General features: G+C 58.1%; 1 protein-coding gene across 7 annotated transcripts in view; it reads right to left on the reverse strand.

Annotated features, from left to right (window-relative positions):
* The window catches only part of CTBP2 (C-terminal binding protein 2), a 161078-nt gene that overhangs the window by 7885 nt on the left and 128365 nt on the right, over positions 1 to 24828 (reverse strand). For all 7 annotated transcript variants that reach the window (XM_045439180.1, XM_045439175.1, XM_045439181.1 and 4 more), the window contains 3 exons: positions 4719 to 4873; positions 4262 to 4406; positions 774 to 980 (listed from right to left, as the gene is read on the reverse strand). In XM_045439180.1, coding sequence (XP_045295136.1) covers positions 774 to 980; positions 4262 to 4406; positions 4719 to 4873 — 507 coding nt within the window. The remainder of the gene's footprint in view (positions 1 to 773; positions 981 to 4261; positions 4407 to 4718; positions 4874 to 24828) is intronic.

Below are 24828 nucleotides of genomic sequence, written 5' to 3' on the forward strand. Positions count from 1 at the left end.
CACCTGGGTTCTTAGACCCCGGGAGTTAGAAAGATGTGCGCCCCCTGAAGAAACCCAGCTCCTCCTGCCTTGTTCAAGCTGGCACCCGGGCCGTCCCAGCAGTCCTGACCCTCAGTCTTCCGGAAGCAGAGCCCTGAGCTAAGGATGAGTGACGGTTTGGGGAGCCCTCTGGAAGCCAGCCCAGCACTTACTACCCGGGCCGTGCTTCTCATGCCTTCTTTGCATCCTAAGAGGCAGCCCTGTGTATCGCTTCCTTCCCGATGTACAGACTGGGACACTGAGGCAGGGAGGTCGGTTAAACTCCTCAACCATGGAGTGGCCAAGTGGTGGGGAGGAGACTCAGCAAACACAAGCAAGCACCCCCACCCCCCTGCCGTGCGCAGTGTGGGACCCCCCCCAGCCCCTGGTTGCTGACGCTGCATCATCAGGCTGCTTCCTGTCACAGCCCACCTGGTCCTTGATAACCTGCCCCAAATACGCCCTGGGCCACCGGCTGTCGCCAGGAAGACCTCTTCCTGCCCCCCGACCCCAGGTGAGCTTTCTAAGCTGGTGACCTGACCATGCCACCCATGCCACCGTCTGGCTCAAGATCCTTCAGTGACGCCCTGCTGTCACCCCGGCCTGGTGCGCGGGGAACTCGTCCGCTTGGCTTAGCCCCTCCTGCCGCCCACCCAGCCACGGCAGACACAGACGCCCAGACGGGGGAGCTCCCTCGTCGGTCTCGCCCCCACCGGCCACGGTGGGCGGGGACAGGGCTGGGCAGCGCCACGTACCGAAGCCGATGAGGCCCAGCGTCTCCCCGCGGATGCGGGCTGCTCCCGAGGCGACCTCCCGGATCTGCTCGACGCTCTGGACCCGCGTGCCTTCCCGCAGCGCCTGGTACAGCCACGTGTTCCTCCGGTACAGGTTGAGGATGTGGCAGATAGTGGAGTCGGCCGTCTCTTCCACCGCCGCGGACGGGATGTTGCACACGGCGATCCCTGGGGAGGACAGGGCCGGGCCCGGTTCTGTGGGGAGGCTCCGGGACTCCAGGGCACCCGGCTGAGGGGCGGGGGCGGCAGGCAGAGCCGGCCTGTCCGGCCACAGACTGGTGACCCCAGGCAGGGCCGGGTCTCCGAGGCCTGCTTGTCGCCTCGGGGACGCTGACCCCCCGGCTCTGACGCTCAGGGGCCTTCAGCCCCCAGGCTCGGCTCACCCCCAGGTCCCCTACCCGTCCCGCGTCCGGCCCACCCTTTGCCTCTAGACCCCGTGTTTCTGGGAAGCAAGCAGTGGGCAGCTGGTGAGGGCGGGCCCACAGGCCCTGTGGCCGAGAGCCTGAAGGAACCACCCGAAGTCTTGGGCAGGAAGCGCCGGGAAACAGGACCCAGGACCATCCGTAACGAGCACCCCCATTCTAGCAGCTGTGTTTCCACCCCAGGAGGGCTGCCCAGAGGTCCAGGGTCTCAGCGACGCCCTCAGGAAGACAGCTCGGAGGACGAAAGCACCCACGAGCACATCATTCTACCTGGCCCATCTGGTCACGGCCATCTGCCGGGGGACAAAGTGTCTGACATCCTGGCTGACCAACCTTCCCCAAGCTGGAGGTCAGTCGTCTTGTGGAACAGCCACGGTGTGGCCTACACTTCACTTGAAATAGCCGGGCCTAGACTTCGGGCAGCGCTGGAAGCCATGGTTTATCAGTCTGGACAGATGGAGGCAGATGCCAGGATTTAAGGGAATCTTCCGGCATTTGGGCTGGTTTTCATTCCTCTGAGGAACCTGAAGTGTTCCGGCCAAAGCCCAGCAGGACAAGAGCTGAGCGCGGACCCTCCACCCCCCTGCCCCGCCTGAGCCCCGAGAATGGCTGTACCCTGGGAGGGGATGTCCCAGAGAGGGGTCCCCAAGAGACAAAGGACTGTCCAGCCCTGAGGGCAACGGCACCTTCCTCCAAAAACTCTAAAGCCTCGCCGGCCCTCTAGAGGTGCTGACTCTTTCTAAACCATCGGCAGGTCGGTGGGCGTGGTTGAGTCAGGGCAATTCTCCAAAGGCTTTTAGGACAAGCTTCTAATGCCCACAGGGCAGGAGTGGCAGCTGCCTGACCCCAAGAGCTGAGCTGCTTTTTCAGTCCGTGCTTTCACTCTCCACGGTCACCCCTCCGGAACCAGAGATAAAGGAGTTTGCTAGAAAGGCACACCAGGTGAGAGCCTGCGGGCTCCATGCCCTGGGGCCTCCAGCAACCTCCCACCTCCCCCAGTCCAGGCCCAGGCAGGTGCCACCTTTGTTTCCTGAGCATCGCCCTGCTCTCAACCCAGACCATCCATCTCAGGGCCTCCAGTGTGGCAGTCTGGTCCCCAGACGGCTCCAGTGTGCCCCGGGAAGGGAGCGCCCGCCCAGCAATGCCACACCGCAGGCCCGACCCAGGACAACCCGCAGCCACGGGCCATTCTGTCCTCATCTGCGGAAGGTCTGGGCACAGAATGACCTGGGAAGTGCAATCTGCAGACAGGACAGAGGCCCAGAGGTGTCCCGGGCAGCTCCCGCATCAGGATCAATGAAAACACCAGGGCCAACATCCTTTAACGTTGTTCAAAACCGCAGGCCCCTGGGAACACCACCTCCCGGGGCCAGTGCGGACGTGTGGCCGGGTGAGGCGAGCACCTCTGGTTTTAGGGAGATGAGGGTCCCCTCCAGGCCCTGCCGGGCTGCACGGTGGCATTTGCCAAGGGGAGGGGTGGCAAGTTTTGCTCAGGAGAACTTCCTGTATCTCGCTGGAGAGAAGTGGCTGGTTCCCGTCGAGGAAACTCAACACGAACATTTCCCTCGAGCCCAGGAGGCTGTGGCTGCCAGGAGCAGTTGGGGGGCGGGGGGCTGCAGAAATGGGAAAGCGTGCACAGGTACGCGCATCTGAGGACCCCCAGCCCATTAAACCACATTCTCCGTCGCCGTTTGAACTTGGGATTTCAGCTCTACCAAGAGCACAAAATGAATCTGGAATGTGAGGTTACCCCTTCCAGAGGGGTGCTGAGAGGAAAGGGGACCCAGGAAAGCCAGCGTCATCTCCCAAGCCACCTGCCACCCCGGCCCCACTTCCAGGAGGGGGCAGGGGAAGGAGCCAGGTGTTGGGGAATGACCACCTCTCGCCTGTTCCTCTCGGGTTCACCTGCGGGGCAACCCCACCTGCCACACGCACGTTCCCAGAGCACCCGGAACCGCTACCTAGTGGCACGACAGGCTCAGCACCAGACAGGCTCCGCCATGGCCAGGCTCCCTCTCCCCAGCTCAGCCCGCGGCTCAGGTATCCGGTGCTCCCCCAGTTCAGGGGAGGGAGCTAACCATTCAGAGAAACCCGGGACCTTCACTCAGAAGTCCGGGCTGGGACCTTGGGAGAGGAGGCTGGGGCCCGCGGGGGTTCCCAGGGCTGAAAAGGCAGCAGGTGGGCACCTGAGCCGAAGCCAGGGCTGCGGGACGCCTGCTGCACGTGCCGGCACGTCCCTGGGGCCCACAGGGTCCTCAGAGGGCGCTGAAAGGCTGACTTGGGTGGGGGTGGGGAGGAAGACAGACCCCTGGCCCGTAGACGGCCCACCAGGGCCTCAGCATAGCCAAGGGCCGGGGGACTGGAAGGGCCTGGGTTCCTAGATTAGCAGCCTTGTGGCCTCGGGGCACCCTACTCCTCACCAGGCGCAGCACCGGCCCTCGCACCCAGGAGCAGATCCGGCGTATTTCAAACACACAGCAAGGACAGTGACCAGGGAGCTGATGGAGAGGGACCTTGGAGCCTCCCAAAGAGAGCAGGACAGCCCGGGGATGCTTACTATCAATGCTCTGCAAACACCCGATGCATACAGAGTCCACACCAGGTGCTGGGACAGGGAGGCCACGGGCCCACCCCGGGGCGCCCACCTCCCGCCTCTGCCCTTCGGTGGTAACCCCCAGCGACAGGGCCGGACAGGAGGTGCCGGCGTCTGTGTGGACAGCAGCCCCTGGGAGGAGGAGGGTGGGGGGGCTCCGTGTCAGGACCGGAGGAGACCTATGGCCCCCCACTCCCCGAGCCGCGCTCCCGGCACTGGTATTTCAGGATGACGGGTCCGCGCTGGCCAACACGGACCCGTGGCCACACACACACACACGGTCCCCTCTGCGGGGAAGGGCTCCCAGTTCGTCTGGCTTCAGGTCCCTCACTTGCGAAGGCCGAGGCGAGCACAGCCACCAGGCGGGGCCGCCTGGCAAGGTCACCTCCCTGCGGCCAGAGCGGCAGGCGTGCGACCCAGCCCCGGGCACTCACCGAGCTCACCGGCAGCCTTGATGTCAACGTTGTCGTAGCCGCTGCCTATCCGCACGATCACCCTCAGGGCCTTGAACTTCTCCAGGTCCTCCCTGGTGAGGGTGATGGTGTGGTACATCATGGCGCCAACAGCTTCGTTTAATACCTGTGACGGGGGAAGCAGAACGCGGGTTGGAGCCTCGCCCCGTGTCCCCCATCGCCCTCGAGCCCGCAGCCGAGGATTTCAGCAGGGAAGCGACCGGCTGAGTGGCCCGTGGTTGTGCCGGGACTCTGCTGGTGACAACGGGGGGTAGGGGAAGGAAGGCAGATGTGGAGGTGGCATCTGGGTGTGGGGTGGTGGGCGGGAGGGTCTAGGCAGGGGAGACCCAAGGGCAGGAAGGGCACCGTCAGGACGGCAGAGCACCAGCGGCTGCCCCTGGCCTGGGGGGGGGGGGGGGGGGGGGGGGGGGGCGCCCACCTTCTCGTGGATCTCCTGAGTGGACTGTGCGTCACAGAAGGCCACGGTGGCCAGGTCCTTCAGGATGGGCATCTCCACGGTGCAGTCTCTCCCATCGAGCAGCGCCACCAGGGGGCGGGGGTGCAGGGGGCCGTTCATGATCTGGGGGCGGATGCCTGTGAGGACGGCAGGGTGATGCGGCAGGTGGGCAGGGTGGCCTGTCCTCCACTGGTGGCTCTGCTCCGCCCCCACTCACACCTGTCGGCTCCACCCCTACCCACCTCCATCAGGCGCACGGGGTGGGGGGGGGGCGGGGAGACCCCACAGCTCCCTCCCTACTCCCTGGACCCCCCGGGTTCAAAAACCGCAGACTACTTGGGAGTCACTGGGGAAGATTCCGGGACGAGCCAAGGAGACCCAGAGAGAACATGTGTCCGCCGGGTCTGTCCGGGTGGGGGTCCGAGGGGGACCTGGGTCTCGGTGAGCCATCTCCAATGCTGTGCACACGAACCACCGTGGTTCCTAACTCCACCGCCACGTGGAATCAGGCCAACAAGACACAACTGCCCCCTGCACTTGCCAGGGCCCGCGGGGGGCGGGGGGGCTCCCCTCTGCTTCCCTGCCCCCACCTGCCCCCACTGTCCTTCCAAACAAACAAGAGGGACATGTCATGGCTCCTGAGGAAATCCCTGGCAGAAATAGGCACCCTGGGCTCAGCTCATGACCCCTCTTCACCTGGGCCAGGTGGCGGGAGTTGTGCATGAGGGCGCACAGCTCTCTGGGGACTCGGGAGAGCAGAGAATTCCTCCGAGGACAGCAAAGCGAGCAGCCCCTCCTCGGCCGGGTACCAGCATGTCAGAGAGGTCACGTGTCCTGCTGCCGTCAGACCAGGGACACCTGTCCCCACAGCTTGGGGGGTGGGGGCCAGGAGGCAGACGGGACCAGTTCTCCCTACACGCTGCCGAAGTGCGGACCGTCCCCCTGCTCCAGGCTGACCGGCTGGCTCAACGGGGCAGAGCGACACCCCCAACCCAATCGAGAGAGGGGCGGAAGCCTGAGGTAGGCGCCCGAGGCTATGTGTGAGCCCTGGCACGTCCTCCCCGGTGATGCGGGAGCAGCATTTTCTCCAACAAAACCATTCCCTTCAAATCCACTGCTGGCAAGTCTTGGACCTCGTGCCCTCCCGCCCCGCCACCCCCACCCCCCTGCGGGACCCCGGGGCCCAGACGGCCAAGGTGGAATGACTCCCGCTTTCTCGACACATCACGTGTGGGCTGTCACAGGCTACAAGTAAAAAGGAGAAAGCTTCCCGCACGTCTTCTGCTTTCAGATGTCAGGACAGGCTTGGACAGTGACCGGCACGTCAAGGCCGGGCTCAGTCTGTCTCGTTTCCTTCTTGCACAGAATGTACTTGTGCCAGCTCACGGGGCCTGCTGGGCATGGCTGGGCTCCTGGAGCCCCTGCCAGGAGCATGTGACGTTCCGGCCCTGGTGGCCTTTGTGTGACCACGGGGCATGGGGTGAAGGCTCCGGCAGAGGCTTGCACAGGCTGCGCTCAGCTGCGTGGTCTCCCGAAAGGTTCCTCTCCTGCCAGCCCTGCAAAGGCCGCTGGGGGTGCCGGCCGGGGCCCCAGACACGCGAAGCCCCTGCGAGACCAGAGAGCTCATCACGCAGCGCGACATGCTTATGTCAGAAGCTGAAAGCGAAATCCCCACCTGGAGCCGTGTCCACGTTCCCACCAGCACGTGGAGGTGGGGAGGGTGTCCCCGTGGTGCCCACATGACCGCCGCAGTGGCCTCTCTGCCCCGGGAGAGCACTCCCACGCCACAGCTGCGGCCTCCTGGGACAATCACCTCATTGAACGAGGAGCAGAGAAAAGGCTTTTGTCCTGGCCTCAGAAGGGGCCAGGGCGCAGGATTCCTCTGGGCAGCGCCTTCTCCATCCCGGGCCGGGATGCACCCAGTGATCCAGTCCCTCCCAGTCTGCGAGTGCCAACAGCACTCCTGCCTAACCCACGCGGCTCCCCAGCACAGGGCAACAGCCTCGGTACCAGGCAGCAAAACAGGGACTCCCCCACCCCACGACTTCATCAGACCTTACCCCGCATGGCAGGTGGGGATCAGGGTGCCGAGGCGGTTTGTGGGCAGGGAGGGGTTGGTGAGCCCTCTGCTGGCATTCTTCTCGGCTCAACTGGCAGGTAAGCCCCACAAGAGGTCAAGAGGAGTGTGTGCAAATGGGAAGAAGGATTCCCCAGAGACCAAGGGTGCCATCTTGAGACCAGCCCCGCGGACCCTGCCCTTTACCCCCACTCTGCAGAAGGAAGTGATGGACGGTAATTCACACGGTGGCCTACACCCTCTCATTTCATCCCTGAGATGGCAGCACCGTCCCCTTTAACAGATGAGAACACTGAGGCACAGAGTGGAAAGCGGCCCCTGGAAAGGGGGTGGGGGGGGGCTCGACGTGCTCACTAAAAAGCTCTTACCTCTGCCTGTCCTTTTGGCCAACGAAAGGGTGAGACTTTGACCCGTTCTTCTTCCACCAGATTCTTCTGCCCCTCCCCCCACCTGCTACCAATCCCAGAGGCGGACTCCCGTGGACTGGGGGTCTTCCACTGTGTGGTCAGATTGGCCCACCTGTCCCCCCTACAGGGTGCAGAACACCCTGACTTGCCTCTGAAGGAGCTGGCAAACGTGTTAATCAGACAACGTTTGCAGAGTTCAAGATCATAGTAAGAAACCCAAGTTGTTAATTAAAAAGCAACCACAGAGGAAGACGCCGGGCAGGCACAAGGCAGGCATCTAGAGCTATCCAAGACATCTGTAGAGGCTGAGGGCCCTCATCACAAGATGTCCATCCACAGCATCAGCGCATGGATCCCGTTACCTGGGCAACACGCTCCAGGTTGCCTAGCGATCGCCCCCCTCCCTGGCTTGGGTCGCCTCCTCTTTGGCGAAACCCACCCTTTGCCCTCGTTCAGGTTGGGCATGCAGAATGCAGCTGAGGCTTGTGCAGGAGACCCAGGGGCTCCCAGCGGAGGCCCCAGGCTCAGATACGGGCTTCAAGGCCTTATGGGGAAGCAGGAAAGGGCAAGGCGCAGGGCGTTGTGCTGGGAACGGATGCTGAGGCGCGGGCTGGGGGGCAGCTGCATGGGAGGCGGGTATGGGTGAGACCCACACGTGTCCTGCGTGAGGTGTGGGGCCCGCGGGAAACCCCACTGCTGAGGAGGAGAGAGAGCTGAGCCAGGCCACTGCCAAGATTCACTTGCAATGAGGAAGGGGCCATACCACACACGTTCCCTCAGTCACAGCAGGGACTCGTCGACCCACTCGCCAGAGAATCCAGTTTAATTCAAGCCACCCTGCTGCCCAGCACCTGCTGTCCCTACAGTGTTGCTGAAGTTGGGGTAGAGGTTCCCAGAAGACCCCAAAAAATGCCAGCGAAGGGAAGTTGCAAATAGACTTGCCATGCTGCCTCATATTAACCAAGGTACTCTTCATTGCTTCTGACGTTTTGAGTAATTTTTAGTATTAGGATGTAATGGACGGGTTGTTGCAAATAACCCATTAAGGGACTAGGGGAAAGGGGGTACCCAAGGGCGAACCCTAGGCCTGGAGGGAGTGCCCCATTTCCTCTACAGCCAGGGGACTTGGAGGGGAGAAAGCCAAGGCACAATGAATAAGGAAAATTGACTAAAAACCGAGGTTTCTGACCAAAAGCTAGGGTACCGATAAGCAGACACTGCTCAAACCCCAAAGGTGACATTCAGAGGCTCACAATGTCACTCTTATTCCCATGTCACGGCCAGGGCAGAGCCAAGTACGACCACATCCCACATCAAGGAACAACACAGAAACAAGGAGAGAGCCCCTCACACAGTCCCAGAGACCCAACAGAGCCTGGGGAAACACCTGCTGAGGAGGATCTGAGGGTCCTGGTGGCCCTCTAGTCAACACGACTACTCCCTTTCTACAAGCTTGCCTTATCTATCTCCGGACAATTCCGGCTGCAGTTGGACACATCGCAAAAAATATATCACCACACTCCTTTCAACAACTTGTCCAGCATTAGCTTTGCAGGGCTGGCTCCCCTGCTGTCAATTACTTGCTGGTTTCAGGCTCGCCTCTGCACAAGCAGGAACGTGTTCATCATCAGGGACGCAGTGCCCCAGCTCGAGGCCAGCTCCAATGGCCGTCCTCGGGCCCGGTATTACTTACAGCAGGAGCTGCACACAAAAAATTGTGAAATTAGCCATTCAGTGGAAAACAACGACGATGCCAGGGCGCAATGCTGATCGTCTCGGGAAAGACAAGTCCACTGGCCTCATGGATTCAGGAGGAGGAGAGGGAGGTCCCCAGGCAGGACACTGGCAGCTCTCTGGCCACCCGACTGGAATAGCACCCGATTTCTTCTAAGGAGCTGCTGCTTCTACGGGTGACACAGGCTGACAGGGTTGCAGTCGGACTAATGGCACCAGCTTCCCTAAGCAGAGTGACCGAGGGGAACCAGGCTGATCCTGCCACATGGAACAGTCCTGTGGGGTTTCTGAGACACATTTTCCGGCTCTCCTGGACACGGTGTGAGTTCGACTGACATGCTTCCTACAGAAACATGCATCGTGTCTGAAGACCCGAGTTGGTTTCTGTTGCTTGCGACTCAAGAACCAAATGCCTGAGGTTTTTTTTGATTTTGCTATTTTAAGATTTCAAGAAACTCTGCAGTTTTACCCCAAAGCAAAGAGGCCACAATGAACATGTTTCATCCGGCAGGCAGAGGCCTCTTTTTACAACCGACCAGATTTTGCCAAAGCACCCCTGCCCTGCACGCCTAGCCAGAGGCCCTGGAGCCAATCGAATAAAGGGGTTGTCAGTTCCTATCGCAAGGTGGTCTGGAAGGTGGGGAGAGGAGACGCGGCCTCACCAAGTCCCAGAGGTCCGCCGAGGGCGGGAGAGGGCACTCAGATCTGGACTTGCAGCCTCTGCAGCCCGGACCACTTCACTAGGGTCTGACCATGTGACCACGTTGCCCACCACCCCAAGAACGGCATCCCCTTAAGTGCGGGTGCCCCCCAATTAAAAAGCCACTTCCTGCCACCTTGCACAAACCAGCCCTCATTGGCTGGGCTCAGCAGTCCCGGTTTCTAGAAGGCCAGACACAGAATCCGATCTCGGGTCTGATAAGGAGCATATTTCACAGGCTTCCATTTCTACAATCTAGAGCTCAAACTCATGACCGGGGCCCAGCTGGGGACCAGATGCTGACTCCGGGTCACAAACGAACCTGCATCCGAAACTCGGCATTAAACTTGCAGACATGATGCGGCACCTGGGGGGCTCAGTCGGTTGAGCGTCCGGCTTCGGCTCAGGTCAGGATCTCACGACTCGGGAGTTCGAGCCCCGCGTCAGGCTCTGTGCCGACAGCTCGGAGCGCGGAGCCTGCTTCGATTCTGTGTCTCCCTCTCTCGCTGCCCCTAACCCACACTCCGTGTCTGTCTCTCTCACAAATAAACAAACAAAAAACTTGCAGACATGGCTGTGCTGGGGGTGAGGGTGGGTCCATCCATCTACCGCGGTGCTCAGTGTTTTGGAACCTGGCCTGGTGATGGAGGTCGTGGCATCTTGTTTCTCGGTGCGAGGTCTCCTTGCTTGTAAACACGTTTACCCGTGGAATAAAAACGGCTCGAAACTGTCAGACACGGGATCTCGACAAGCGTCCCGTGGTTGGCTGCAGTTTGCTCAGAAAGCGGATCTGGAGAGCCAGCAAAGGCACAGTGACCGTCCCCGGAGGCCCAGGGAAGGCCCCGCACACACGGCAGCTACTTCTGCCCTTCACGAGAAGTGACATGGGAGAAGACGAGGCCGAGAGACCTCAAGGCAGCGAGCGTAGTAAAATGTGTGTTAAGTGTGGCACTATTCTATTAAAAAAAAAAAAAAAAATTTTTTTTTAAATGTGTATTTTTGACAGAGAGAGCGTGCGCGCGCGCATGAGCGGGGGGAGGGGCAGAGAGAGAGGGAGACACAGAATCGGAAGCAGGCTCCAGGCTCTGAGCTGTCGGCACAGAGCCCCACACGGGGCTCGAACTCACGAACTGTGAGATCATGACCTGAGCCGAAGTTGGATACTTAACCACCTGAGCCACCTAGGCACCCCGAGAAGAGGACTTTTTTCTTTTTTTAATTTTTTTTTTCAACGTTTATTTATTTTTGGGAGAGAGACAGAGCATGAACGGGGGAGGGGCAGAGAGAGAGGGAGACACAGAATCGGAAACAGGCTCCAGGCTCTGAGCCATCAGCCCAGAGCCCGACGCGGGGCTCGAACTCACGGACCGCGAGATCGTGACCTGGCTGAAGTCGGACGCTTAACCGACTGCGCCACCCAGGCGCCCCGAGAAGAGGACTTTTTTAAGGGCATAGATATCGCACTGTTAATCACATCATAAAATTATAATAATTTCTTAAAAAAACTTTTTAATGTTTATTTTTGAGAGAGAGAGAGAGAGAGAGACAGAGCATGAGCGGGAGGAGGGGCAGAGAGAGAGGGAGACACAGAGTCGGAAGCGGGCTCCAGGCTCTGAGCTGTCAGCACACAGCCCAATGCGGGGCTCGAACCCATGAACCGTGAGATCATGACCTGAGCCAAAGTTGGACGCTCAACGGACTGGGCCACCCAGGCACCCCTAGTGTGGCACTACTTTAAAGTTAAAAAAAAAACCCAAAACCAAAACACCTGTGGTTAGCGTTAGAAATCTCATCTTTGTTTCCACGTCCCCGCCTTTTCATCTGGCAAACCTGCTTTGTGACGTGGTGTCCCCAAGCAGCTCTCCCAGGCCGAGCGAGCTGTGTCCGCGTCCTTCCCATGCCCCCGGGGCCGTCTGGGGACACAGTCCAGGCCTGTGTCCCCGTCCCCATCCCCCCAGCGGAGTACCTCATTGTTCTTAGGTTGTCTCTGTTTTCACGTCTTGTTTTACACTTCCGACAGTCCTGCTGGGGGAGGCCTCTGGGCGGAGGGGATCACGGGGGGGGGGGGGGGGACAATGAACGGGCACGTACAATCTGGGGGCTGAGGATCTACAGCAGTTTCTGGCTTCACGTCGGGCAGGCAGCACACTTCCCAGCGGAGGCAGAAGTAAAGCCAGTTCGGTGAAACCAGCACCAGCCGACAGCTCGCGGCCCCTCGGAGCTGGGTCTGTCCTCACGCCTTCCCAACTGCGTGCTTTCCTCAGGCTCTGACACGTGGCCCTGGCCCGGCTCTAGGGACCCACAGAGGAACCACCTCCCTCTGGGAGCTCCAAACGCACAGGCAATCTGGAAGAGACGGCGATCCCTGGGCGGTTTCAAGACCAGGAACACGAAGGGAGTCTTAACCAGGGCCAAGTGTGGAAGGCAACTTTTCTAGCACACAAGTTCAATCAGAACACCCCCAAATTCAGCTCTGGCTGGACCACAGTGGCCATTCTGCACACCTTGGGACGGCGAGAACGGAAGAGGAGAAAGGAAGGCGAACCAGCTGAGGAAAGCAAACACACAAGCTCGTTTTCTGCGTTCAGGGCAGGCATCACTAATCGAGCTCGGCACTTGTAGCCTGCAAGTCCCTGTCGAGCACGCCGCCCCACGGAGCCACCCTGCAAGGCTAGCTGCCATCTGCCTGCCGCGTGGAGCCCAATCCCCTCTCGAAACCGGCGAAGGAAGGTGAAGGTCAAGGTTTCCCACGATACGCGAACACTGCGAGCGTAAGAAGGGAGCAGGGAGGCTCCAGGACAAGGAAGCAAAGGCCCACCCAGGATCAGACCCCGGGTGCCGCCCCTGCCAGGCCTGTGACCCGCTGGGCTCCATGGTGGGTGCCTTGGTCTGCATCCACGTCCCTCACGGCGAAGAGTGTCAGCTGCGCCTGGCACGGGTCATCGACCGGTTGGGACACCTGCCTCCTGTGGTGAGCAAAGCCCCTTCCCGACGAGACTTTGCTGCTGCACCCCACCCCAGCCCCCGAGGGGGGAGTGCACGTCCTCACCCCCAGAAATGGGCTGGCCTCGTGCTTTGCTCTGAACAACATCGGGCGGCAGGAGTGATGTGGCATCACTTCCGAGGCGAGTCCCCACAGGGTGGGCGTGGTGCCTTCCACATTCACACGGGAATGTGCGCCCCCCATGGTGCGAGGCACCTGGGAGGAAGGACTGCTAAGTGCAAGGCCCCGTTGGCCCCACTGACAGGGGGCCCGGAGTCATCTGCTAGGTGGCATAGCGGGCCAGTGCACTCAGGAAGGCAAGGCCTGGGGGGTGGGGGGTGGGGGGTGGCGGTGGGGTCGGAGCCCATGGTATGACCCATGCCCATGCTGCAGAAAGCCCTGGAAGCTTGTCCCCAGGCCTCACCAAGACAGATCAAGTCCGGGTTCTTTTCAAACCCAGAAGCAAGAGCTCCCCTGGGGGCTGGGTTTGTGCGGGGGGGGGGGGGCACCCCAATCACGGTGAGGTGTGGACGGCTCAGTCACGGGATTCACAGTCACCGATGTCCCTGTGTGAGGGCCTGGCCGCGGGAGGCTGAGACCCTGGTGTGTGACCTTTTGAAACCACTTTCCCGCCTTCCCACTTTCTGGATGAGCCCCTAGGCTCTTGGACTTCTTACTTGGAACATCCTAGAACTCCTACCTGATGCTAAGCCTTAGGGTCGGGGCCTTAGGAGCCTCGTGTCAGAGGTCGCTCTTCTTGTCTGGAATGGAGTTCAACCCTTTACTCCACCAGCACCGAGACCCGGGACGGCGACAGGGTCCACGCGGTGACTGATGGGCGAGCAGTGGCCTGAGGGCAGAGCCCAACACGGCGACCCTGAGCTCTGCGGCGTCACCGCAAGGGGCCAGCATCGAGAGCCTGGCCTGGCAGAAATTTATTCAACTCGACCCTGACGAAGGGCTAGCCCCAGGCCAGGTGCTGGAAAGACAGCGGGAGTAAAGAGCAAGACGGAACCAGCCTGGCTCAGATCTGGCGCAGGGGGCCGGAAAGGAGCGAAGTCCTTTGCAAGCTAAGAGAGCGGCAAGGGCCATGCCATCCATCCCTGTGTGGACCCTCGGCCACTCTGGCCGTTGGCCCAACTCTCTCCAGGGATGCGCGACACAACCAGGCAAGAGGAAGGCTCAGCACAGACACCTCGCACGCAGCCCACGCTCTCCTTGGCCTGGGAGCACCAGCGACTGAGAGGCAGCTGGGTCTCCCCAAGGCCACGTTCTTGCCCTCAGCTGTGGACCTACTAAAAACCACTGCATCGCACGTTACCAGGTGACGGGTATAGGCCTGAGTGCTCTCTCTGTGACGCTGTTAGGAAAATAACACAACGGTGGGAAAACCTGGCCTCGCCAGGCCCTCCGAGCACCCAGGGCCCGGGGCTGTCGGCGGTAACGCGCAGAAGGGGACTGACTCCCCAGAGGGCTGGCTGTGTCCCACGGGGGCGCCTGGTTTTAAGCCACTCCTCAGCTCTGATTTTAATGTTGTCCGCAGTCAGCTGGAGGTTCAGATGGCCACAGGATAAGGAGCTTCTTCAATAAGACATGGATCTTGACGAGTCACGGCCTCCCAGGGAGGTGCCTGCAGGCCACCTCCGTTTGTAGCTCAGGTAACAGGTGGACAGAAAGGCGGCTCTCAGGTTCCCAGGAGCCCGAGCCACCGCCCCCTCCCCACCCAAGGCTTGCGGGGTGACTGCAGTTAGCCCAGTGTGCGTGTGTGCTCCTGTGTGTGGGGACTGCCAGAATAGAGAAGCAGGTGTCTATATCTGCGGGAACCACATCATCCAGTAAAAAAACCCCAAAAAACCAAAAAACAACGTAGAACTTCTGTACCTCCAGAAAGACAAGCATTTGTTGTCGCTTTAACTGGTTCCTTAGAGCAACCCAGGGAAACTGTCCCAGCCGCCTGAACCGTACAGAATGTCCACACCACACCGGGGACCTTGAACAGAGAAAAGTGACAGCAACTTTTCCTTTTTCCCACAGAGCTTAAGAACAAAACCAAGAGCCATTTATTGCTTGCTTGAAATCATTCCCGTGGACACTCACACGCGCAGGTGCCCCCCCGGCCCTGCCGCGCTCGATGCATCCTTTCCAGAGTGGCTCCTGGCTTTGAGGGCGTGAGCCGTGTCACCCTCACCAGTCGCCAGGGGGTCCCAGGTTTCAGGTGAATCCCTTTGCCCTGAAGGAGCTCCTGAGGCGGGGGGGGGGGGGGGGGGGGGATGAGCTTCGACCAGCTCAGGGCCACGGGGACAAGACAGAAAAGCAAGCACGCGGGTGCGGGGCACATTTCCACAGCCAAGGATGCAAGGTTCTGCTTCTATTTGTGGTAAAACGTGATTCATGTTCTGGATTTCCCCAAAGGCCAGTCTCACGTGGGTGGTCCTGGAGCGCGGAAGGAGGGAGGACGGGCTGGAGGGATGTAATCTGGGTCCAAGGGCAGCAGACACTCGGCTCAGGACCAACCGACCCCCAGGTTCAAGGACCCACTGGCTTCCCATCTGGGCGAGGTCACAATTCACCTTCCAGTTTCCCAGCATGCCTTGGGCCTGGGACCCAACTCGCCTGATGACAGGTGATCCCAACAGCTTAGGGGAGAAGGTGGGCCTTCAGGTTCCCCTCTCCCGGGCAGCACTGGCTACCTGTCAATCAAGAATCCTGGGGTTTCTCACAGCAGGGATGGACCGTTCCCTGTGGGGTTGTTCTGGATTTGGGGCCCAAGAGACGAATCTCAGGGTGGTTAACTGTCATCCAACGTGATCTTGAGGCACCAAAAGAAGTCAACCCCTCCCTCTGGGGTACCCTCCAAGCTGGGAACTCGCGCCCAGGGCCCACCCAAGTCCCTCTGGTCTGCTGGTGGCCCCTGGAGCCCCGAGAACAACGGAGACTGAAAAGATGTATCCAGACCAAGTCCCAGAACACCACAGAACGTTGAGCAAACTGAAGAGCGGGTGGTCCCATTCCCCAAGCCACTCTCAGGGACACGAGGTCATTCCTCGAAGTGCCCTAAGAACCAACAGGCACCCATGGGCCCGGCTGATAAGAAACCCGGTCTGGCAAATGCCAGCTTGGCTCTCGACCTCTGCCCCTAAAGGCATTAACCCAAGGACGCCACGGACGGACGCTTTGCCAGACCATGCTTACGGGAAGCAACCTGATGGCAGCCCCTGGTCAGGCGGGCTCGCTGAGGCTCCAGGGGGAGGCTCCGGGGTTCGGGATGTGCAGGCTTGGAAGGAGGAAATAGTTCCCCGAGGCCTCGGGGAAGGGATGAGCTCAGAGGACTGAGCTTCGACCAGTGCTGGCGGGGGAGCGGGGGGAGCACGACACAGTTCAGTCCCTTCTAAACGTTAACTGGAGAAATGGTCGAGCCATCAGGCCTCGTGGAAAGAGGACAGAGGTAAGAAAAGCGAGAATTCGCCACCCAGAGCTCCCCACACCAAGGATTTTTTCCTAGAAGATACTCAGAGTGTGTAGGGTATTTACCAGTTACCATATGTCTGTTTCCTTGGGCTTTCAATTAGCCTGGGGTGGGGGTGGGGGTGGGGGTGGGGGAAGAAACGTGTTCCACAGCCTTCGACAGAAGCTCTGGGCAAGCGAACGAGGCCTGTTCACGGCCCTGAGGTGCTGCCCCGGAGAAAACCTTACTCCCCCTCCTGTTACTGGGCTGGAGTCCGTTTATCGTTTAGCTCGTAGACGGTGCCGGACGTAACACGCCAGCCACGTGGGAAACCATCCACGCAGGTGTCTGACCCACACACCGCCAAGGCCACCGCTTCCCCACCGTGAGAGCCGCGTCCCACACGGGGAGAGCAGCTGCCGGTGTTCGTCAGGGAGCAAACATCCGCGGGAACCCCAAGGGCTCCGAGCAAGGACGACGACGGCTCGTCGCCACCGCAGGGCCTTTCCCGAGTGGCCGGACGCTCAAAACCGTGCACCTGTCTGCCCGGAACGCGCAGACACCGCGCTACGGGGCCGTGGGACGCAGGCCTGGCTCCCAGGCCTCGTCTGTGCACCCCGCTCCAGCCCTGGGGAGCGGGGAACGGGGGCGCAGACCCTGGTCTCCCCCTGGCCCACGGCTGCGGAAGGATGGGCTGTCCCTCCAGGACTTCCAGAAAGGCTCTGCCTGCCCACAGTGGGGGTAAGGGGGGGGGGCCCACCAGCAGAGGCCACTGGGCTGTTCCATCGGAGTATGTCTCAAGTGCTAAAAATGTGCCCATGGCAACAACAGAAGGAGATGTTTTGAGAAAAATAAAATGAAATAAAGATGAGAAAAGAAGGGGCAGTTGCCAGAAGAGTCTGGCAGAGGCAGGCTTTGCACGCCCACTTGCGGCCTGTGTGCTGCTGGAGTGTCCCTGGCTCATGTAGGGCTGACAGGACTCTGCGGGAGCCCCAGGGGGCCGCAGTCAACCCACCGACCGCAGGGACTCGCCTACCCCAACCTCTCTCCACGGGAGCACTTGAGGGCCCTTGCACTCAGAAGGGGGCTGTGGCAGTCTAGGGGACACAGCAAGGTCAAGGAAGCCCCTGGGCGGGGGGGGGGGGTGCCCGACCAGGCTGAGGACAGACCCCCACTCTCTCTGGGGCCCCGAAAGGCCTTTCCTTCCAAAGGACAGCAAGCCAGGTGCTCAGGTGACCTGTGACCCGGGAGCAGCTGCGAACGACCCTGCCCCTACAGGCTTGTCTCACCAAGGTCCTTGGGCTGCCCGTGCGTGCCCGGCACCCTGGTCTTTCCTGGTCACCACATCAGCCACTGGGTCCTCTCCTGGAATAAGACGGACTGACTCCTCTGGTGCCCCCTCTCCCCCCGCCCAGGGAACAGACAACATGCTTTCTTCCTGAAGGCCCCTGGAAGAGCCCGGGAGACCCAGGCTTATTCTTCTGCCCATATACTGCCCAGGCCCAGTGCCCGCAAAAACAAAATAGTGCCCTGTTTCTTAGTTACAACAGCCACCAAGGCCGGGACGGGAGAGGGAAGAAGCCCAAGGCTTTCAGCTAACTCGGTTTTTTCATGTATCCCTAAAACCAAAGAGGAAAGAGATTCTAAAGACCCTTTAACAGGCTTGCTATCCGGTGGGCCAGCAGCCAAACGTGCTGCCCTCAGGCCCCAGAGTGGCCGGGAAGCTGATTTTCCCAAGCGCGGCAGCTGGTGTGATGTCCCCTCCCTGCTCTTCTCCTCTGTAACTTTTTTTCTTAAAATCTAATGACTCCCAAAGTGTTCCAGGCTCGAAGCCCAGTTCACAGGAAAACACTAGAACCCATCACAAAGTCATATTTATTCCATCAAATGAAAAGCAGCTCATAGAGAAATCCCCAGTGGGGAAGTTGGGCAGGTTGAGAGGTCAGCTTTAAGCACCGTAGAAGGAGGGGGGTGGCCGGGCCCCTGCCGTGCGGCTGGGGACAGCGTTCGCCTCTCCAAGGCACAGCCCCCTTCGACAACGGAGGAAAATCGCTACTTCCCTTGGGCCTCGGCGATGCCTGGAGAGGAAACCGGACGCCAGCTGCAGTAACAGCTCACCCAGACCCCAAACCTGCACGTGGGGGGTTTAGCAATCGCGCCTGGAGGAGGTCCAGTGACCATCTTAACCAATGTTTTATAAAAATTAGAAGACAGCACCGCAGGAAGTGGTCAGAAGTCAGGGAGCCCCTGAACGGAGCGGGGAAGGTTGGGCCATCACGGGGAGGTAACACACGGAGGCAAACTGCAAACCTGGCTCGTGCAGATTCTTCGGACGGGTGGTCAGGGGCAGGAGACGCCTTGGGATCGCTCAGAGAAAGCTGCTTCTGAGCGATGGGGCTCAGTGGTTCCCTCCGGTGCATGATGTGGATTTTTAAGGGATCTCATTTCCCTCTTTACTAGGGTTACTAGGAAGCCTGGAGTGAAATTCCCACCTGTCTTTGGGCACAAGACCGCAGGGAAAGCTGTGTTCTGGACTCATCATCCAGCTTCATTTTTTTCTTCTGTGCTTTCCTTTTCCACCACCTACTCAATTCTTCCCTCGTGTGTTAGAGCCCTCCCCTTTGCTAGGCTTACATCCTCTTAGGACAAAGGGGCGTGTGCCCTCCACTGGAGCATACAGAAGAGTTAATTTCCTTGGTGCTCCCAAAAGGCAGCACAGCACAGAGGAAAGGCTCCTGGCTCTGGGGGACAGCGGCAGGGCCCCCATGAGCAAAGCCTGGGCCAGCGTGGGTGTGACATAGTCCTCAGGTCTCTGGGGACGAGGGGAGCCCATCACCCCCATGTCATATTTGAGGAAATGAGCCTCAGAGCACCATGGGACTCCTCCAGAGTCAACCCCCTTGACCCTGTTCTTCTCGCTAACATAGACCTCAGCCTCCAGCCTAGGCTGGTTTCTCCTTCCCGGCTTTATGCCACTTGACTGTCGCACTGAGCTTGGTGGCTCATCGTGGCACAGAGACCAGTCACAGGCTTGGAGTCAGACAGGCTGGCTTCACGTCCCAGCCCTGCGGTGTGACCTGGGCGAAAGCACGAACTCCCTGAGCCTCAAGATTCGTCATCTTCACGGGGAGTCACCCAGTTTCTCAGGACTTCAGATGGGATAATCCTTGTCGAATGTTCCAGAATGGTGACCATTCCCACCATTTCCTGGGCTGATTCACCCCCTACCCTACTTTCACGTGGTCCGTGTTGGGGGCACTCACTCCCCCTCGGCCCCACCGGCACCTCAGCTACCTGGGATGGGGACCCCGAAGTCAGAGTTCCTGCCCAGAGCCCTCATCGCTTCGTACAAACTCAGCACACCGGGATGCTTCCTCCCGCGGCGATCTTGTTTAAACAACAAGTTGTTCCGCTCACATTTGGCAAAACCTTCCTGGGACCAATTCTCAACGGCTCTCAGGAGAACATGTCCCCAGAGCCGCCCACCTTCTCAGCGGGGACGGGCATTTACAGGTTTGATTTTATGCTCCCCTAACAATTTGGCAAAAAGTTGTTTTATTCATACGCTGCGTACCGCTCGCTATTTGGCTAAATTTAACTGCCGTGTACCTTCCTGTTCCTTGAGCAGTGGAGGGGGTAAGTACAAGTGAACAGACTGTTTTTTCCCTTTACATGAAAAACAACTAGAAAGTTCTTTGTGTCAGCCAGCCTCCGAGTGGGGAAAACACCCAACAGCAGCATGTTTAATCACATTCAGGCTCCGTATCGCCAACACGGGCTAGTTAGTTATGGGCTCCAAGCATTATTTCTTTTTCATAAACCTAAAAAACAAAACCAAACCCCAAGCTCCTATGTACTAGCAAGGCTCCTGTGAAAGAGCTTTAGAATTCTTGACTCGTATAATCTTGGCGACAAGAAATTGGTTCCAAATGCCTGAAAATCTTCCAACATGTGCCGGTTTTCTCTTTTTAAAAAAATGTTGGGGCGCCTGGGTGGCGCAGTCGGTTAAGCGTCCGACTTCAACCAGGTCACGATCTCGCGGTCCCTGAGTTCGAGCCCCGCGTCAGGCTCTGGGCTGATGGCTCAGAGCCTGGAGCCTGTTTCCGATTCTGTGTCTCCCTCTTTCTCTGCCCCTCCCCCGTTCATGCTCTGTCTCTCTCTGTCCCAAAAATAAATAAACGTTAAAAAAAAAATTAAAAAAAAAAAAAAAAAAAAAAATGTCAACTGGGGCGCTGGGTGGCTCAGTCGGTTAAGCGTCCGACTTCGGCTCAGGTCACGATCTCACAGTCCGTGAGTTCGAGCCCCGCGTCGGGCTCTGTGCTGACAGCTTGGAGCCTGGAGCCTGTTTCAGATTCTGTGTCTCCCCCTCTCTCTGCCCCTCCCATGCTCATGCTCTGTCTCTCAATAATAAATAAACATTAAAAAAAAAAAAAAAAGTCCATCTTCTTTGGAAGATTAATCACCAAATGCAATACATCCAGGGTGTGGTTCCCCTGCTGCCCTGGCCCTGGGCCCCCTCAGGTAGCTCTGCTCCTCTGAAAGCAAATGCAAACAGAACTGAACACCTAGATACCACAGGCGGTAGAATGAAGGTGGCTGGACCCCTACTTCACGCGCGCACACATTTGCACTCAAAATGGTTCAAACTTGGCTCTTCTGGATGGAAGAGGTAATGCTGTCAAACCCTTAGACAGAAAATATAGGCATAAATCTTCACGACCTTGGATTAATACCAAAGCACAAAGCAAGCAAAGGAAACAAACTGGACTTCATCAAATGGAAAAACATTTGTGTTTCAAGGTCAGTATCGAGAACATGAAAAGACAGCCACAGAAAGGCAGAAAATATTTGCAAGGCACAAATCTGATACCAAAAGCCAGTGAGGACTTCCCGTCCGCTTCCTGGGTCCCGGGTCCATGGGAAGACCCATGTCAAGCCCTGGGGTCAATGAGGTCAAATAGGAACCTGGAGAGCCCCAGGGTAGAGCACAGATCACGTGGGAGACCAAAATGGCAAACAGACACATGAAAAGATGCTCCACATCACTAATCATTGGGGAGTTGCAACCCCAAATCACAAGATGTCAATTCACACCTGGTGGAATGGCTACCAACCAGGAGACAAGAGACAAAGGGTGCTGGTGACGGACGGGGTGGTAAAAAGGAAACCAGGTTCGCCGTCAGTGGGAATGTAAATTGGTCCGACCACCGTGGAAACCAGTATGGACGTTCTTCAAAAAATTAAAAATAGATCCGTTATATGATCCAACCATTCCACTTTGGGGTATATGTGCAAAGGGCAGGAAAACAGAATTTTCAGATGTATGCGCTCTCATGTTTATCAAAGCATTATTCTCAACGGTCAAGATGCGGAAACAACCTAAATGCCCCTCCACAGATGAATGGATAAAAAAAGATGTGCTCCGTGTGCACAATATTACTCAGCCAACGAGAAAGGGGGAATATTCTCCCATTTGCGACAACACGGGTGGCCCCTGAGCATGTTATACTACGCCCGAGAAGTGAGACAGAGGAAGGCAAGTATGTGTAACCTCAGATATAAGTGGCATCTAGGAAGGTTAAACCTGAAAAACCCAGAAAGTACAATGGTGGCCACCAAGGGGTGGCCAGAGCATAGGGACAAGAGTGACAGCGTTTCACGATGCAAACTTGCAAAAAGCGTAAGCCACAGAGATCTAACGCACAGCACGATGACTTTAGACGACACTGTATCATAATACCACTGTATCAGCAATCACATTGCCATATATAAACGTATCAAAGTAACACCTTAAACTTGCACAACGTAACACGTCCGTCCGTCCGTCATATATATGCAGTTAAGAAAATAAAGAAAAGGTCACGTGAGAAAGTTGATGGTCGGGGAGCCTGGGTGGCTCAGTCGGTTGTGTCCAACTCTTGATTTTGGCTCAGGTCATGATCTCATGGATTCGTGAGCTCAAGCCCTACACTGAGCTCTGTGCTGACAGCGTGGAGCCTGCTTGGGATTCTCATTCTCTCTCTCTCTCTCTCTGCCCCTCCCCTGCTCACATTCTGTCTCTCTCAAAATAAATAAACTTTAAGGGGGGGGAAAGAAAAGAAAGAAAGTAGCATGGTGAAGGGCTCAACCAGCTTCTCCTTTCCTTGGGCAGATAATTGCACCGATACTCACCCCGACTGTGGATCTGGCTCAGCCCCTTGTGTCCCTAACTCTGCAAATCTTCCAGGGAAATTTGGCTGTGTGGTTGGGACCGCTGCCTCTTTGAAAGATTTGAGAGGTAGTCACCCCCGGAGGAGTCTGAAGACAGGAAGAGATACTGAGACACAAAACTATTCTTTGGAAGCCGAGGCGGAGGCTGCCAGCTTATTCCTCGAAGGCAGGGCTCGTGAGGGCGGAGGAGGCCCCACTCCTTCTAAAACAGGAAGACAGAATGGCCATCTAGAGATAAGGCACAGCCAACCCGTGCCGGGAGACTTCGGGAGAGGGTGTGGCGACAGGAGCTCAGGCAGAGGTGGCCAGTGTCCCGGGGAGGTCCAGGCACCAGCTCCTCCCATGAGAACACAGCTCAGCTCTTCAGACTAACTTGGAGGAAAACACAGCAAAGACTAACCTCATTAACCCCCCTCTGTGTGTCCCACACATTAGGCGAAAGCCCTGTGGGGACCCTGTAGCCGTCCAAGAGCGCCAGAAACCCCCGTTACACAGAGGGGTGGGGACTTCCTTGCCGTTAGGCAGAGGACTGGAGTTCAAACCCAAGTACCCAGGCCACACTCCCTGTGTGATCGCCGACACGCATCTGTGCAGAGGGGGATGCAGTTAGCAACACAACGTTGGAGGGTGAGCTGCATAAGAATTAAGTTCATAGAAATTCCCAGACACCCAGATTTGGGAAAGGCCCGTTAAGCTCTAACGACTCTAGCCTGGCCTCTGAGCCCCCAGTGCCCCTCAGCCCAGAGTCCTGCCTCCAGCCTCAGAAGCGACCAGGACATAATGACGAGAAAGGCACCATTCCCGAAGCAGGCCCAGTCTCTGGCCAAGGCCACACACAGGTTTGAGGACCTCAACACTCAAGTTACTTCTTCCTATGCCCGCTGCATGCACACACACCCACAAGGCAGGTTCGGTTCCTACCCTCATGTGGCAGACACGGACGAAGAAACCGAGAACTCCATACACTTACCAAAAGACACACAGCACGCTATAGACGTCCCAGCCATGCATTCAACCACCTTGCTATGTTCCTGGGCTGCAGGGTACGTGGGTTTTCTAGGAGCTCGATAAGAACTGAGAAATTCAGGGGCGCCTGCGTGGCTCAGTCGGTTAAGCGTCCGACTTCAGCTCAGGTCACGATCTCGCGGTCCGTGAGTTCGAGCCTCGCGTCAGGCTCTGGGCTGATGGCTCAGAGCCTGGAGCCTGCTTGCGATTCTGTGTCTCCCTCTCTCTCTGCCCCTCCCCCATTCATGCTCTGTCTCTGTCTCAAAATAAATAAACGTTAAAAAAAAATTTTTTTTTTTTTTAAATTAAAAAAAAAAAAAAAACCGACAAATTCAGACTCTGCCCAGTAAGATCAGCTACAGGAACAGAAGGTGGTATGGAGTTCAGGTTCTGAGTTTAGTTCGAAAAGGAGAAAATGACCGAGATCCAGATTCTTCTGGGCGCTGACAGATGATCATTCCCACTCCGGGCAAACAGTCAACAGTGATGACTGGGAATGACCCATCAGCCCAGGTGAGCTCCAACAGGGGTGGGAATGGTGGGGTCTCCAAGAGGGAACGGCTGCATCTAGGCCTCGAATGCAGAGGCCAGGAGCAGGTGACCACAGAGGGAGGGGGCACCTTGAATTTGGAGAACAATGAACCAAAGAGCCACATTTGACTCCTAAATGTGCACAGGGGCCAGCCTGAAAGACGGGACAAACGCTGCCACTTTTATGGGCACAGGAACACATTGTAGGGGTTTTCCTCCCTTGGGAAGGCTGAGCTGTCAGCACCTCTGAAGTGCACGGCTCCTTCCCGAGCTTGATTTGTAAGGGAGGCAACTGCAGAAAAGAGGGTCCTGGCCAGAGAGACGAGAACTGGCTGAGTGGCCTCACACAAGTCTCCTTCCTGCTAGAAATTTCTTGGCCACCGAGGTACAGACCACTCTGTAAGAAAACAAGTCCCAGAGTTGCCCCGAGGGTGGGGGGGGGGGGGGGCGGGGCGGTCACAAAACGACAGCCCGGACTCTAAGAGCCCTTGCAGGCTGTGACTCCTGCACACAGGTCTTTGCTCCCTCACGCTGGCTCGAGTCACGTGCTCTCCCTCGACCTCCCCACAAGGTCTGCATTTGATGGCTGTCCTAGGGTTTGTACTGTGCCCTCAGCCCTTCCCTCCACTGCACACCATGTCCATAGACAAGTGTTCCCAACCACATCGGGCTCCCAGAAGGCCCCCGCGTGGCCCCCTGGTTTCACATGGCAGCACGCCCCACCCCTGACAACACCCCAGGCTGTGGAGCATCTGAGGACCACGCTTGGGTCTTACACGATTGTGAGCGTCAAAACATCTGACTTGGGGCTCAGCACACAGCAGGGGCACGGTCAGTGCTGAAGAATCGTGCCCAAGTGCAAAGCTCACAACCTGCCTCACTTGGTCCACGGTCTGTGTTCAGGAGTGTTAAGGGTCTCCCTGCTTCCCTCACTCATCTCTTTAGTCAAACGGCAAGATCTCGCCAAAGTAATGCTATTCAGCAGAAGGGATGGTGTCAA

Source organism: Leopardus geoffroyi, chromosome D2 (assembly GCF_018350155.1).
Source record: "Leopardus geoffroyi isolate Oge1 chromosome D2, O.geoffroyi_Oge1_pat1.0, whole genome shotgun sequence".
Lineage (NCBI taxonomy): Eukaryota > Metazoa > Chordata > Mammalia > Carnivora > Felidae > Leopardus > Leopardus geoffroyi.